The sequence below is a fragment of the Melanotaenia boesemani genome, chromosome 13 (genome assembly GCF_017639745.1).
Source record: "Melanotaenia boesemani isolate fMelBoe1 chromosome 13, fMelBoe1.pri, whole genome shotgun sequence".
Classification (NCBI taxonomy): Eukaryota; Metazoa; Chordata; class Actinopteri; order Atheriniformes; family Melanotaeniidae; genus Melanotaenia; species Melanotaenia boesemani.
In genome coordinates this window covers 125,504-139,918 of record NC_055694.1, presented here as the reverse complement: position 1 = coordinate 139,918, position 14,415 = coordinate 125,504, and the positions used below count along the sequence as shown (strand labels likewise).

At 44.0% G+C, this 14,415-nt stretch overlaps 1 protein-coding gene across 1 annotated transcript; it reads right to left on the bottom strand.

Annotated features, from left to right (window-relative positions):
- Positions 1 to 1,955: 1,955 nt before the first annotated feature.
- Positions 1,956 to 14,283, bottom strand: rad51c (RAD51 paralog C). Its single transcript, XM_042005096.1, has 4 exons — positions 14,083 to 14,283; positions 2,967 to 3,189; positions 2,681 to 2,897; positions 1,956 to 2,606 (listed from the first exon to the last, which is right to left on the bottom strand). Exons 1-4 carry the CDS (start codon positions 14,198 to 14,200, stop codon positions 2,067 to 2,069), a joined length of 1,098 nt encoding a protein of 365 aa, XP_041861030.1. The 5' UTR covers positions 14,201 to 14,283; the 3' UTR covers positions 1,956 to 2,066.
- Between the last annotated feature and the right edge of the window lie 132 nt (positions 14,284 to 14,415).

Here is a 14,415-nt window from a genome sequence, read left to right as displayed (position 1 = left end):
TGAACAAGACCCCGAGATATGTAAACTCCTCCACTTGGGGCAGGACCCCATTGCTGACCTGGAGAGAGCACTCCACCCTTTTCCGGCTGAGGACCATGGTCTTGGACTTGGAGGTGCTGATTTTCATCCCAACCGCTTCACACTCGGCTGCAAATCGCTCCAGTGAGAGATGAAGATCACGGCCCGATGAAGCCAACAGAACCACATCATCCACAAAGAGCAGAGACCCAATCCTGGGGCCACCAAACCGGATCCCCTCAGCACCTCGGCTGCACCTAGAAATTCTGTCCATAAAAGTTATGAACAGAATCGGTGACAAAGGGCAGCCTTGGCGGAGTCTAACCCGCACTGGAAACGACTCTGATTTACTGCCGGCAATGTGGACCAAACTCTGGCACCGGTCGTACAGGGACCGGACAACTCGTACAAGTGGGTCCGGCACTCCATACTCCCGGAGTACCCCCCACAAGAGTCCCTGGGGGACACGGTCTCCTTCTCCAAGTCCACAAAGCACATGTAGATTGGTTGAGCAAACTCCCATGCTCCCTCCAAGACACTGAAGAGGGTGTAGAGCTGGTCCACTGTTCCACAACCAGGACAAAAACCACACTGCTCCTCCTCAATCCGAGGTTCAACTATCCGACGGACCCTCCTCTCCAGCACCCCTGACTAGACCTTACCAGGGAGGCTGAGGAGTGTGATCCCCTGTAGTTGAAGCACACCCTCCGGTCCCCCTTTTTGAAGAGGGGGACCACCACCCCAGTCTGCCAGTCCAGGGGAACTGTCCCCGATGTCCAAGCGATGCTGCAGAGGCGTGTCAGCCAAGACAGCCCTACAGCATCCAGAGCCTTAAGGAACTCTGGGCGGACCTCATCCACCCCCGGGGCCCTGTCACCGAGGAGCTTTTTAACCACCTCAGCAACCTCAGCCCCAGAGATGGGAGAGCCAGCACCAGCTACCCCAGACTCTGCTTCCTCATCGGAAGACGTGTTGGTGGGATTGAGAAGGTCTTCGAAGTATTCCCTCCACTGCCTCACAACGTCCCGAGTCGAGGTCAGCAGCCCCCCATCCCCACTGTACACAGTGTTGACGGAGCACTGTTTTCCCCTCCTGAACCACCGGATGGTGGACCAGAATCTCCTCGAAGCTGCCTGGAAGTCTGTCTCTATGGCCTCTCCAAACTCCTCCCAGGCCAGAGTTTTTGCCTTAGCGACCGCCAAAGCTGCGCTCCGCTTAGCTCGCCGATACCCATCAGCTGCCTCTGGAGTCCCACAGGCCAAAAAGGCCCGATTGGACTCCTTCTTTAACTTGACGGCATCCCTTACTTTTGGTAGGATCGGGGAGTATGTCTGATGCTAATATCGGCCCATCTCCAGTCAAAACATGAGTAAAAGACATTCCAATGCTGCTATTGTGAGGAGATTTTGATAGAAAAAAAGGAATATGGGGAAAACAATATGAAGAAGGCATTTTCGGGAGCCCTTGGGCCTTGTATGGGGCCTGGGGCTATAAGCAAACGCATGGTTTGCCTAATAATACTGCCTGTCTCTGATCCAAAGTGAATCGTTCCTTGTCAACACAAAAGTCCTGTCTTCCATGCCAGAAACCAGGAGGACTACATCTTAGATCCATATCTAAAGTCTGTTGGCGGTGGTGTGCTACAGAGCAATCTGCGGCTGTGTCCTGGAGGAAAATTCTGCTTCTGCTCCTCTTTACTGCCTGAGAGACTCCTGGTAATGAGAGAAAGGCTGGGCGGCTACTGGAGACCAAAAAACCCACAAGCAAATCGTACTGGCTGATTAAGACAGGTGGACAAGTGAAGTTCAATTACAGAGAAAAACAAAAGACACGGCAGACAGGCCGTCACAGCTTCAGCTCCAGCAAGTACTTCCTGTTCTAGACCAACAATGGCCTTGAGACTCTGAGTCACCCCAGAATAAATGATTATTGCCATATATTGATTAATATGTCTTTATTGTTTAGATGTTTTCTGGCTTTTCTGCTGTAATGGCCCCACTAGGACACATAAAGGAATCTGATCTTTGGTAAATATCAAACTCACTTCTTTAAACACACAAGGCCTCTGATTGGTTAAAAGTCTCTGACCAATCAGCAGCAGGTTTTTTAAGGCTGGAAGCTGATTGGTCAGTGTGTGTTTGAGTCCGTTTGTTCTGCATTTGCTTTGATTGGTCAGCGTCTCTGAAGCCATCAGTGGTGATCTGGTATTGGACGCTGGCATCCAAGTGACCTGGAGACTTAAAGATGGCTGCCAGCCGCTGCGACCCCTTCCACTGGAGGAGGAGCCTGATGGTGGGGGTGTGGCCCCAGCCCTCTCCCAGGGCCGGCACCAGATGTGGTTTGCTGCCTCGCAGCCGAGTGGTCATCTGGTTGGTGGTCGCCACGGCAATGTGGTGTCGCATTGCAATGGTGTTGAGCTGCTGGCCGATGCCATGAAGGAGGCGTGTCCTCTGGGAAAGGTCATCAAAACGTCGGAACGGAAACGCCACGCTGTCAATCACCAGGAGGCGGACTCTTGGCCGGTCCTGCAGGAAGTCGGGCAAGAGGTGGAGTTCAGCCAGCAGCTCCACGTAGTCATGGCAACGCACCTGAGAGATGCAGACAAACACCCAATGAGGACCCTCCAAACAGCAGCATCACCACCAACAGGCCTCATCATTACCAGGAAGATGTTGGCCAGGATGGACTCCACAGAGAAAGTTGTCAAGGCAACACGTTGCTCTGCGTCTTCAGCCAGCAGGGAGCAGTGTCTGACGGTGGCGGTGGCTATGTCCACGACCCTCTGAAGCAGGAAGCTGCCCTCCGTATCCACGAAGACCACCTGACCTTCAACGCCGCCGAAGCACTGAGGCACCTGGACGTCCACGGCCAGCTGCATGCTGAGAACAGATCAAACGTTATTGATCACAGTCTCACCGGCAATGGTGTCCATCGTACACATGTCTCACCACAGCTGCGTTTTTCCAACTCCCGGAACGCCGCAGACTTCCGTCGTCTTCCCGGCAGGAAATCCTCCTTGGAGAGCATGGTCCAGCTGAGCCGAGAACGTCACGATGCTCCTGAACTCCTCTTCCTTCTGCAGGAGCTCCAGAGCGGTGAGAGAAGGTCCTCCTCCAACGCTTTTCACTGCCTGCAACACCTCCAGCGCCTCCTGCTGGGAGACTCCAGAATCTGCAAGACAATGATCTGCAAGTTCTGATCCGAAAACATGAGGAACAACATGAGGAGCAACATGGGGAGAAATATGAGTAACATGAGGAGAAACATGAGAAATATGAGGAGCGACATGAGAAACATAAGAAGAAATATGAGGAATGACATGAGGAGAAACATGGGGAGCAATGTGAGAAACATGAGGACAAACATGAGGAGCAACATGAGGAGAAACACGAGGAGCAAAATGAGGAGAAATATGAGGAGTAACATGAGTAGAAATATGAGTAACATGAGCAAAAATATGAGGAGCAACATGAGGAGAAATATGAGGAGAAACATGAGTAGAAATATGAGGAGTAACATGAGCAGAAATATGAGGAGCAACATGAGGCGAAATATGAGGAGAAACATGAGGAGAAATCAGAGGAGTAACATGAGCAGAAATATGAGGAGCAACATGAGGAGAAATATGAGGAGAAACATGAAGAGAAATATGAGGAGCAACATGGGGAGAAATATGAGGAGTAACATGAGGAGAAACATGAGAAATATGAGGAGAGACATGAGAAACATAAGGAGAAACATGAGGAGCAACATGAGGAGAAACACGAGGAGCAAAATGAGAAACGTGAGGAGAAATATGAGAAGAAATATGAGGAGAAACATGAGGAGCAAAATGAGGAGAAATATGAGGAGTAACATGAGTAGAAATATGAGGAGTAACATGAGCAGAAATATGAGGAGCAACATGAGGAGAAATATGAGGAGAAACATGAAGAGAAATATGAGGAGTAACATGAGGAGAAATATGAGGAGTAACATGAGGAGAAATATGAGGAGTAACATGAGGAGAAACATGAGGAGCAACATGATGAGTAACATGAGGAGAAATATGGGGAGAAATATGAGGAGCAACATGAGGAGAAACATGAGGAGAAATATGAGGAGCAACATGAGGAGAAACATGAGGAGAAACATGAGGAGCAACATGATGAGTAACATGAGGAGAAATATGGGGAGAAATATGAGGAGCAACATGAGGAGAAATATGAGGAGAAAAATGAGAAACATGAGGAGAAATATGAGGAGAAACATGAGGAGCAACATGAGGAGAAATATGAGGAGAAAAATGAGAAATATGAGGAGAAATGAGGAGCAACATGAGAAACATGAGGAGAAATATGAGGAGAAACATGAGAAATATGAGGAGCAACATGAGAAACATGAGGAAAAGATGAGGAGCAACATGAGAAATATGAGGAGAAATATGAGGAGAAACATGAGAAATATGAGGAGAAACATGAAGAGAAATATGAGGAGTAACATGAGGAGAAATATGAGGAGTAACATGAAGAGAAATATGAGGAGAAATATGGGGAGAAATATGAGGAGCAACATGAGGAGAAACATGGGGAGAAATATGAGGAGCAACATGAGGAGAAACATGAGGAGAAACATGAGGAGCAACATGATGAGTAACATGAGGAGAAATATGGGGAGAAATATGAGGAGCAACATGAGGAGAAATATGAGGAGAAAAATGAGAAACATGAGGAGAAATATGAGGAGAAACATGAGGAGCAACATGAGGAGAAATATGAGGAGAAAAATGAGAAATATGAGGAGAAATGAGGAGCAACATGAGAAACATGAGGAGAAATATGAGGAGAAACATGAGAAATATGAGGAGCAACATGAGAAACACGAGGAAAAGATGAGGAGCAACATGAGAAATATGAGGAGAAATATGAGGAGAAACATGAGAAATATGAGGAGAAACATGAAGAGAAATATGAGGAGTAACATGAGGAGAAATATGAGGAGTAACATGAGGAGAAATATGAGGAGTAACATGAAGAGAAATATGAGGAGAAATATGGGGAGAAATATGAGGAGCAACATGAGGAGAAACATGGGGAGAAATATGAGGAGAAACATGAGGAGAAACATGAGGAGCAACATGAGGAGCAACATGATGAGTAACATGAGGAGAAATATGGGGAGAAATATGAGGAGCAACATGAGGAGAAATATGAGGAGAAAAATGAGAAACATGAGGAGAAATATGAGGAGAAACATGAGGACAACATGAGGAGAAAAATGAGAAATATGAGGAGAAATGAGGAGCAACATGAGAAACATGAGGAGAAATATGAGGAGAAACATGAGAAATATGAGGAGCAACATGAGAAACATGAGGAAAATATGAGGAGCAACATGAGAAATATGAGGAGAAATATGAGGAGGAACATGAGGAGAAACATAAGGAGCAACATGAGAAATATGAGGAGAAACATGAGGAGCAACATGAGAAATATGAGGAGAAACATGAAGAGGAACCTGAGGAGCAACATGATGAGTAACATGAGGAGAAATATGGGGAGAAATATGAGGAGCAACATGAGGAGAAATATGAGGAGAAAAATGAGAAACATGAGGAGAAATATGAGGAGAAACATGAGGAGCAACATGAGGAGAAATATGAGGAGAAAAATGAGAAATATGAGGAGAAATGAGGAGCAACATGAGAAACATGAGGAGAAATATGAGGAGAAACATGAGAAATATGAGGAGCAACATGAGAAACATGAGGAAAAGATGAGGAGCAACATGAGAAATATGAGGAGAAATATGAGGAGAAACATGAGAAATATGAGGAGAAACATGAAGAGAAATATGAGGAGTAACATGAGGAGAAATATGAGGAGTAACATGAGGAGAAATATGAGGAGTAACATGAAGAGAAATATGAGGAGAAATATGGGGAGAAATATGAGGAGCAACATGAGGAGAAACATGGGGAGAAATATGAGGAGAAACATGAGGAGAAACATGAGGAGCAACATGAGGAGCAACATGATGAGTAACATGAGGAGAAATATGGGGAGAAATATGAGGAGCAACATGAGGAGAAATATGAGGAGAAAAATGAGAAACATGAGGAGAAATATGAGGAGAAACATGAGGACAACATGAGGAGAAAAATGAGAAATATGAGGAGAAATGAGGAGCAACATGAGAAACATGAGGAGAAATATGAGGAGAAACATGAGAAATATGAGGAGCAACATGAGAAACATGAGGAAAATATGAGGAGCAACATGAGAAATATGAGGAGAAATATGAGGAGGAACATGAGGAGAAACATAAGGAGCAACATGAGAAATATGAGGAGAAACATGAGGAGCAACATGAGAAATATGAGGAGAAACATGAAGAGGAACCTGAGGAGCAACATGATGAGTGACATGAGGAGAAATATGAGGAGTAACGTGAGCAGAAATTTGAGGAGAAACATGAGGAACAACATTAGGAGGAATATGAGGAGAAGCGTGAGGAGAAATATGAGGAGTAACATGAGCAGAAATATGAGGAGCAACATGACGAGAAATATGAGAAACATGAGAAATATAAGGAGAAACATGAGGAGCACAATGAGGAGAAATATGAGGAGAAACATGAGGAGTAACATGAGGAGAAATATGAGGAGTAACATGAGGAGAAATATGAGGAGAAAAATAAGGAGCAACATGAGGAGAAACATGAGAAACATGAGGAGAAACATGAGGAGCAACATGAGGAGCAACATGATGAGTAACATGAGGAGAAATATGGGGAGTAACACGAGGAGCAAAATGAGGAGTAACATGAGGAGAAATATGAGAAGTAACATGAGGAGAAACGTGAGGAGCAACATGATGAGTAACATGAGGAGAAATATGGGGAGAAATATGAGGAGCAACATGAGGAGAAACATTAGAAATATGAGGAGAAATATGAGGAGCAACATGAGGAGAAACATGAGGACAAACATGAGGAGCAACATGAGGAGCAACATCATGAGTAACATGAGGAGAAATATGGGGAGAAATATGAGGAGCAACATGAGGAGAAATATGAGGAGAAAAATGAGAAACATGAGGAAAAATATGAGGAGAAACATGAGGAGCAACATGAGGAGCAACATGAGGAGAAAAATGAGAAATATGAGGAGAAATGAGGAGCAACATTAGAAACATGAGGAAAATATGAGGAGCAACATGAGAAATATGAGGAGAAACATGAGGAGCAACATGAGAAATATGAGGAGAAACATGAAGAGCAACATGAGGAGTGACATGAGGAGAAATATGAGGAGTAACGTGAGCAGAAATTTGAGGAGAAACATGAGGAACAACATTAGGAGGAATATGAGGAGAAACGTGAGGAGAAATATGAGGAGTAACATGAGCAGAAATATGAGGAGCAACATGACGAGAAATATGACAAACATGAGAAATATAAGGAGAAACATGAGGAGCACAATGAGAAGAAATATGAGGAGAAACATGAGGAGTAACATGAGGAGAAATATGAGGAGTAACATGAGGAGAAATATGAGGAGAAACATGAAGAAATATGAGGAGTAACATGAGGAGAAATATGAGGAGTAACATGAGGAGAAACATGAGGAGCAAAATGAGGAGAAATATGAGGAGAAACATGAGGAGCAACATGAGGAGAAATATGAGGAGTAACATGAGAAATATGAGGAGCAACATGAGGAGAAATATGAGGAGCAACATGAGAAACGAGGAGAAATATGAGGAGAAACATGAGAAACATAAGGAGAACCATGAGGAGCAACATGAGGAGAAATATGAGGAATGACATGAGGAGAAACATGGGGAGCAACGTGAGAAACATGAGGAGAAACATGAGGAGCAACATGAGGAGAAACACGAGGAGCAACATGAGAAACGTGAGGAGAAATATGAGAAGAAACATGAGGAGAGACATGAGGAGAAACATGAGTAGAAAAATGAGGAGAAATATGAGAGTAACATGAGCAGAAACATGAGGAGAAATCAGAGGAGTAACATGAGGAGAAATATGAGGAGCAACATGAGGAGAAACATGAGGAGAAACATGAGGAGCAACGTGAGGAGAGATATGAGGAGAAACATGAGGAGCAAAATGAGGAGAAATATGAGGAGCAAAATGAGGAGCAACCTGAGGAGCAACATGAGGAGAAATACGTAGAATGTTATGATAAACATGATGACGCAGATTGAACGGATCCATCAGCATACAGATCATTCCTGGTTTTTTATATGTTTGTATATGTGTGTGTGTGTGTGTGTGTGTACAGATCATTCCTGGTTTTTTATATGTTTGTATATGTGTGTGTGTGTGTGTGTGTGTACAGATCATTCCTGGTTTTTTATATGTTTGTATATGTGTGTGTGTGTGTGTGTACAGATCATTCCTGGTTTTTTATATGTTTGTATATGTGTGTGTGTGTGTACAGATCATTCCTTGTTTTTTATATGTTTGTATATGTGTGTGTGTGTGTGTGTGTGTACAGATCATTCCTGGTTTTTTATATGTTTGTATATGTGTGTGTGTGTGTGTGTGTGTACAGATCATTCCTTGTTTTTTATATGTTTGTATATGTGTGTGTGTGTGTGTGTGTACAGATCATTCCTGGTTTTTTATATGTTTGTATATGTGTGTGTGTGTACAGATCATTCCTTGTTTTTTATATGTTTGTATATGTGTGTGTGTGTGTGTGTGTACAGATCATTCCTGGTTTTTTATATGTTTGTATATGTGTGTGTGTGTGTGTGTGTGTGTGTACAGATCATTCCTTGTTTTTTATATGTTTGTGTATGTGTGTGTGTGTGTGTGTGTGTGTACAGATCATTCCTTGTTTTTTATATGTTTGTGTATGTGTGTGTGTGTACAGATCATTCCTTGTTTTTTATATGTTTGTGTGTGTGTGTGTGTGTGTACAGATCATTCCTTGTTTTTTATATGTTTGTATGTGTGTGTGTGTGTGTGTGTGTACAGATCATTCCTGGTTTTTTATATGTTTGTATATGTGTGTGTGTGTGTGTAAAGATCATTCCTTGTTTTTTATATGTTTGTATATGTGTGTGTGTGTGTACAGATCATTCCTTGTTTTTTATATGTTTGTATATGTGTGTGTGTGTGTGTACACAGATCATTCCTTGTTTTTTATATGTTTGTATATATGTGTGTGTGTGTGTGTGTGTACAGATCATTCCTTGTTTTTTATATGTTTGTATATGTGTGTGTATGTGTGTACAGATCATTCCTTGTTTTTTATATGTTTGTATATGTGTGTGTGTGTGTGTGTACAGATCATTCCTTGTTTTTTATGTTTGTATATGTGTGTGTGTGTGTGTGTACAGATCATTCCTTGTTTTTTATATGTTTGTATATGTGTGTGTGTGTGTGTGTGTGTGTACAGATCATTCCTTGTTTTTTATATGTTTGTATATGTGTGTGTGTGTGTGTGTGTGTACAGATCATTCCTGGTTTTTATATGTTTGTATATGTGTGTGTGTGTGTACAGACCATTCCTGGTTTTTTATATGTTTGTATGTGTGTGTGTGTGTGTGTACAGATCATTCCTGAGGGGTATTGCACGAAACCAAGAAAAGGGATTAAGCCGGGATATGTTGGTTATCCTGGCTGAATTTAAGTCGGTTACATGAAAGCAGCTCAAACTAAACCCGGCCAAGTTACTGTGGTGATTTATCCGCTGCAGCTAGCCTGCTCCAGACCAGGCTAACTGCTCAGGCTAAGATTAATCCTAGCGACTACTTGCATGTCCAACGTCAATTCTGTGAGGAATTAATGTGTTTTACAGCATGTCCATGGTCTTCCTAAGTATGGCGCGTCATTTTAATCATCCAGTATTAAAATATTACATATACAGTCACTGTACATTTAATCCAAATCTGTTCGTAATCGCAGCAGCCTTTTTATATGGATTCGAGTTGCAGTATTATTACTCAGGCCAAGTGTTATATTGCTATGCTAATGAAGACTGCTCGTCAAATTGCTGTCAGAGGTTTTATAAATATGTGTTTTATTGCATCCGGGTCCTGCTACACATTTTCTATTAGCACCACATCACTGACTTCATATCCTTCATGGAATAAATAAGCAGGCCAATCCCATAAAACTGACATGCCTCAAGCCTTCTGGACTCCATGACACAGTCTCCTCATCTGCAGACGTGCATTCTGCAGCTGCAGACGTGCCTTCCCCCTGCTGTATACATGCAGCGAGAGGACTCGGATTAAGATTTCACAGAACATACCAAGCCTGTGATTTGGAGATACTGTACTAACCGGATCATCTTCTGGTGGCTCCAAAAGTGTAATTGTGTTCCCAGACACTACAAGGTTATCCAAAGTCAGACACTATATTATATGTGATTGTGTTCCATGTGCAGTAGAATTGCAGTACTTTGTGTACCTTGTATGAAGCGGACAGTTTCTGTGGCTGGGACAGAGTCAGTTATTGTCCCTCCCTGGATCCCCTCCATCACTGGCCTCCCTTTATTTAAATGGAGGCCAGTTCCTCTGCTGGAGTCACATCCTGGCTTAGTGGGCCGCCCCCTGTGCCAGTTCTATAGGCCTTTTTTTAACTGCTACAATCATACAGACATTGAACATGTCAGCAGACACCTCATCTATTCACCTCATTTGTTCATGGTTATCTACTTTGGAGTCACTTACCAGCCTGCAAAATGTTCTTATATTTAATTTTTTCTTGCTGCCAGGTCCTTTTATGGCCAGACAGGTTTGTTCTTTATGAAGGACAGAAAGATAAAATAGATAAAAACGTTACATGAGGAAAATAGATTAAATGACACATTGTGGATAATTGTTTGCACCTAATCATACTCTACATTTCCTGAGTAACATGCACCTGCTTGTCACTCTTAAAGTATACAACAGTTAGTGGATTTGAAAAGTAACTCCTTTAATTGTAACCTAATTATGACAGTTCCAGTGGAGCACTGTTTATTAATTGTACAGTTTTTGACTACTTACGCATTGAGCCGGTCGGCTATTGTCTGCCAGGATCTCTCGCGTTCTTTACTTATGGCATTGGTATTGCCTTTTTTCCTTATAATATCCTTAACTTCGTCAGAGAACTCCGTCAGGAGCTGTTGTTCAGCGGCCGTGACGTAGGACGCGCGACTTTTATCCATTTCCCCATCGGTGATTCTGTGAGCGATCGCGAGGTCTGCTTCAGTATGCCGTGCACACGCACTTATCCCAACTATCTTCACCTGGCTTAACCTAGCCGCACCTTCTCATCCTGGCTCAGCAAACGTGCAACCAATTAAGCCAGGATAGGCCGCGCAAGCTAGGTCAAGCTGGGCTTGCTTAATTATCCTGGATTTCTTTATTCTGGTTTTGTGCAATACCCCTCTGGTTTTTTATATGTTTGTATATGTGTGTGTGTGTGTGTGTGTGTACAGATCATTCCTGGTTTTATATGTTTGTATATGTGTGTGTGTGTGTGTGTACAGATCATTCCTGGTTTTATATGTTTGTATACGTGTGTGTGTGTGTACAGATCATTCCTGGTTTTATATGTTTGTATATGTGTGTGTGTGTGTACAGATCATTCCTGGTTTTCTTCTGCTACGGGTCTCGGGTCTACAGCTAGCTTTTCACATAAAAACTAAAGGTCCATCCGTGTTGAGCCTTTGGACGTTCCAGTCCACATCCCAGGACGGGATTGTATTTTCCAGACTGCTGCTGACCCTGAACGACGGCTTAACGTGTTGCTGCCGTCAGCCAGACACCTGGAAGCTGTCAGAGACGCTCAGCTGTTAGCAGCACTTTGATGTGGGAGGTTTATAGAAAATTTTCTTTCTCACGCTTTGCAGGTCTATTTCTGGCGAGCTGCTCTACCCTGGAATATATTTATTGATGAAAACTGAAGGCGCCGCGTTAGTAAATGCAGCAAACTGCAGGGGTTTAACGTTGCTGTGTCCCAGGACCAGACCCATCACGTTAGCCTGTTGCTAACGGACATGTAGCTGAGGCTAACCTGTCTTCCCCTGGGTAAAAGACAAGCCGATGTCCCCAGCCTATGTCCCGTCCATCTTCCTGTTTGTCTGCACTGAGAAAAGAAGCTAAAGGAAGATCTGGAAAAGTTAGAAAGACGACAGCAAGCAGAAAAGAAGAAGTTATTCATCCACCAGAAACAGAAACGTTGTTCGTGTGATTGTAGTAATTGTAGTGACCGGAGTCATTGTTAGTAACGTTAACTCCTAAACTTCTCACCGGGACGTTCCTAATCTTTACATCGCTCTAACTTCATCTGCTTCTGCTGGTTTCTACTCCGCTTTGAAGAGGAAAAAGTTTGGGGAACTTTCCACAGCCGAAGGTCTGATTCCCATCCTGCCACCAAATATTTAGAAGCTCTAATCTGACCTCATGCTTTAATTTCGCTGTGAAGGGCGACTGTCCGCCGACCAGCTAGCTGTAACCCTCAAGGTCCAGGAATTTGGAAAATCAGACAGGTTTCCAGCACCAACAACAACACGTTTTTCCTAATATTCCTGTCTGAACGAATCAGAGCTGAACTGGTTTGGGAAGTGCTCAGTCCGCCAGGCCGTCCCTGTAGCGGGTCCCAGCTAGCTTTTAGCCTGCACTCTTCTTCTGCTGCCCCCCCTGGGGACAAATAAAGATTTCTGAATTGAATGATGATGATGAAGAGTGTGGACAAACAAACAAGCAAATCTAATGCAAGCAAACATGAATCCATTCAGCACCGGACCCACCGCACCACCACAGAACCAGGTCTCTGCCCGGCAGAGGCCCCTAAATCCGTTTTACTTCCTCTGTTCGCGTGAGTTGTAACGGAGGGTCACGTGGTGATGTCACAGGTGTTTTTAAAATTCCTCCAAAAAACTGCAGCAGAGGCGCGCGCGCGCGTGCTGGAATGCCAGCTTTCCGCTCCGGGCTGATCCGGAACAGGGTCGAGCTGGACCACAGAGACACGCTGCGTAGAAACTGTTGGACAATCTGAGCCCAGAACCGAACCGAACTTTTAAAGTCGCTGCTCTGCCGCGCGCCTCCAAACGGCGACGTGTCTGAAACCAGTCGAACCGGTTCCGAGGGGTGTCACGCGATCAAAGCTTTGAAGCCGAATCCGTGACCGTCCTGTTCCGGTTCAGAAGAACCTGGAGCCGCTTCTCTCACAGAACCCGGCTCTCAGAAAACCCGAAACGTGTTAAACTGTCAGAAATGTCCACAGAGTCCCGCGCGCCGCTGAAAGACACGCCTGGCTCGCGCGCTCCTTCCCTCCTGCAGCGGGTCCCAGCTAGCTTTTAGCCTGCCAACATGGCGGTGGAAACGAACAGTGTGACGTCACTGAGAACGGCCCATCAAGTTCTGCACCATCACTCATTAATGCAAGTCAGGTATGTTTGGAGTGGGAAGCAACTAAAACCTGCAGGACGGTGGTCCTGGAGGACTGGAACGAGTAGCCCTGGTCGAAAACCGTGATGTTGCTCTGCATAATTCCAACAGCTGGATGATAACAAATGCACCATTACAACTTCCTCTTGGTTTTTCTGGAATATCTGTTCATTTACAGGGTGGTGTGTAAAACATCTAATTTATAATTTAAGTTCAAAAGTGTGCTTCTTAAAAAAAGCATGTGTCTAACAATGACTGCTCGTATATTGACCACTTTATAAATTTATCGGTATATAAAACTGGAAGTAATTCAAAAAACTGACATCAGCAATAACATCACTACTGAAAAGCAACATTGGTGAAAGAAAGAAAGAAAGAAAGAAAGAAAGCAATTTAGAAAGAAAGAAAGTTTGACATGTGTTCATACCTTAGATCGGTGCTAAACCCGCATCTTGCTCATGCTTAAACGTATTTATAGTGAATCTATGACGGTATAACGTGATCAAGTTAATTATTTATCTGGATGAAGCTTCTCTGATCTTTAAATTCAACCATGTAAAGTTGAAAACTTCTTTTTTTTTTACTGTTGTTCCTCCGGCCTGTTTCCTAGCTTATGCTGATTTTACCGGAGAAAAACCGGAGTACGTTCAGGTAGACGCAGCCGTACCTTCGCTGAGTTCAGGCGGGCTGAGGTGCAGAAGGTCGGCCGTGAACTGGAAACCAGCGCGAACCAGTTTCAGCTTCACGTCAGGACTCAGAAACAGACTGGAAAGCGGTCGCAGCATCCTCACGGCTAACTGCTAGCTGCGGATTCAAAACATCCGCCATGACGGCTGTCCCATCACGCCTTTCACGTAACCACTTCCGGTCTGGTTTTTCAAAGCGAGAATCTGCTGTGTCCTGATGGTTTGATAAGGTCCAGGTTCCTTCTTCTGGTTCAGTGGACTGATCCGGTCCGGATGGGTCGGGGGCTGAGGGTGCAGCCATGTATCATCAGGGT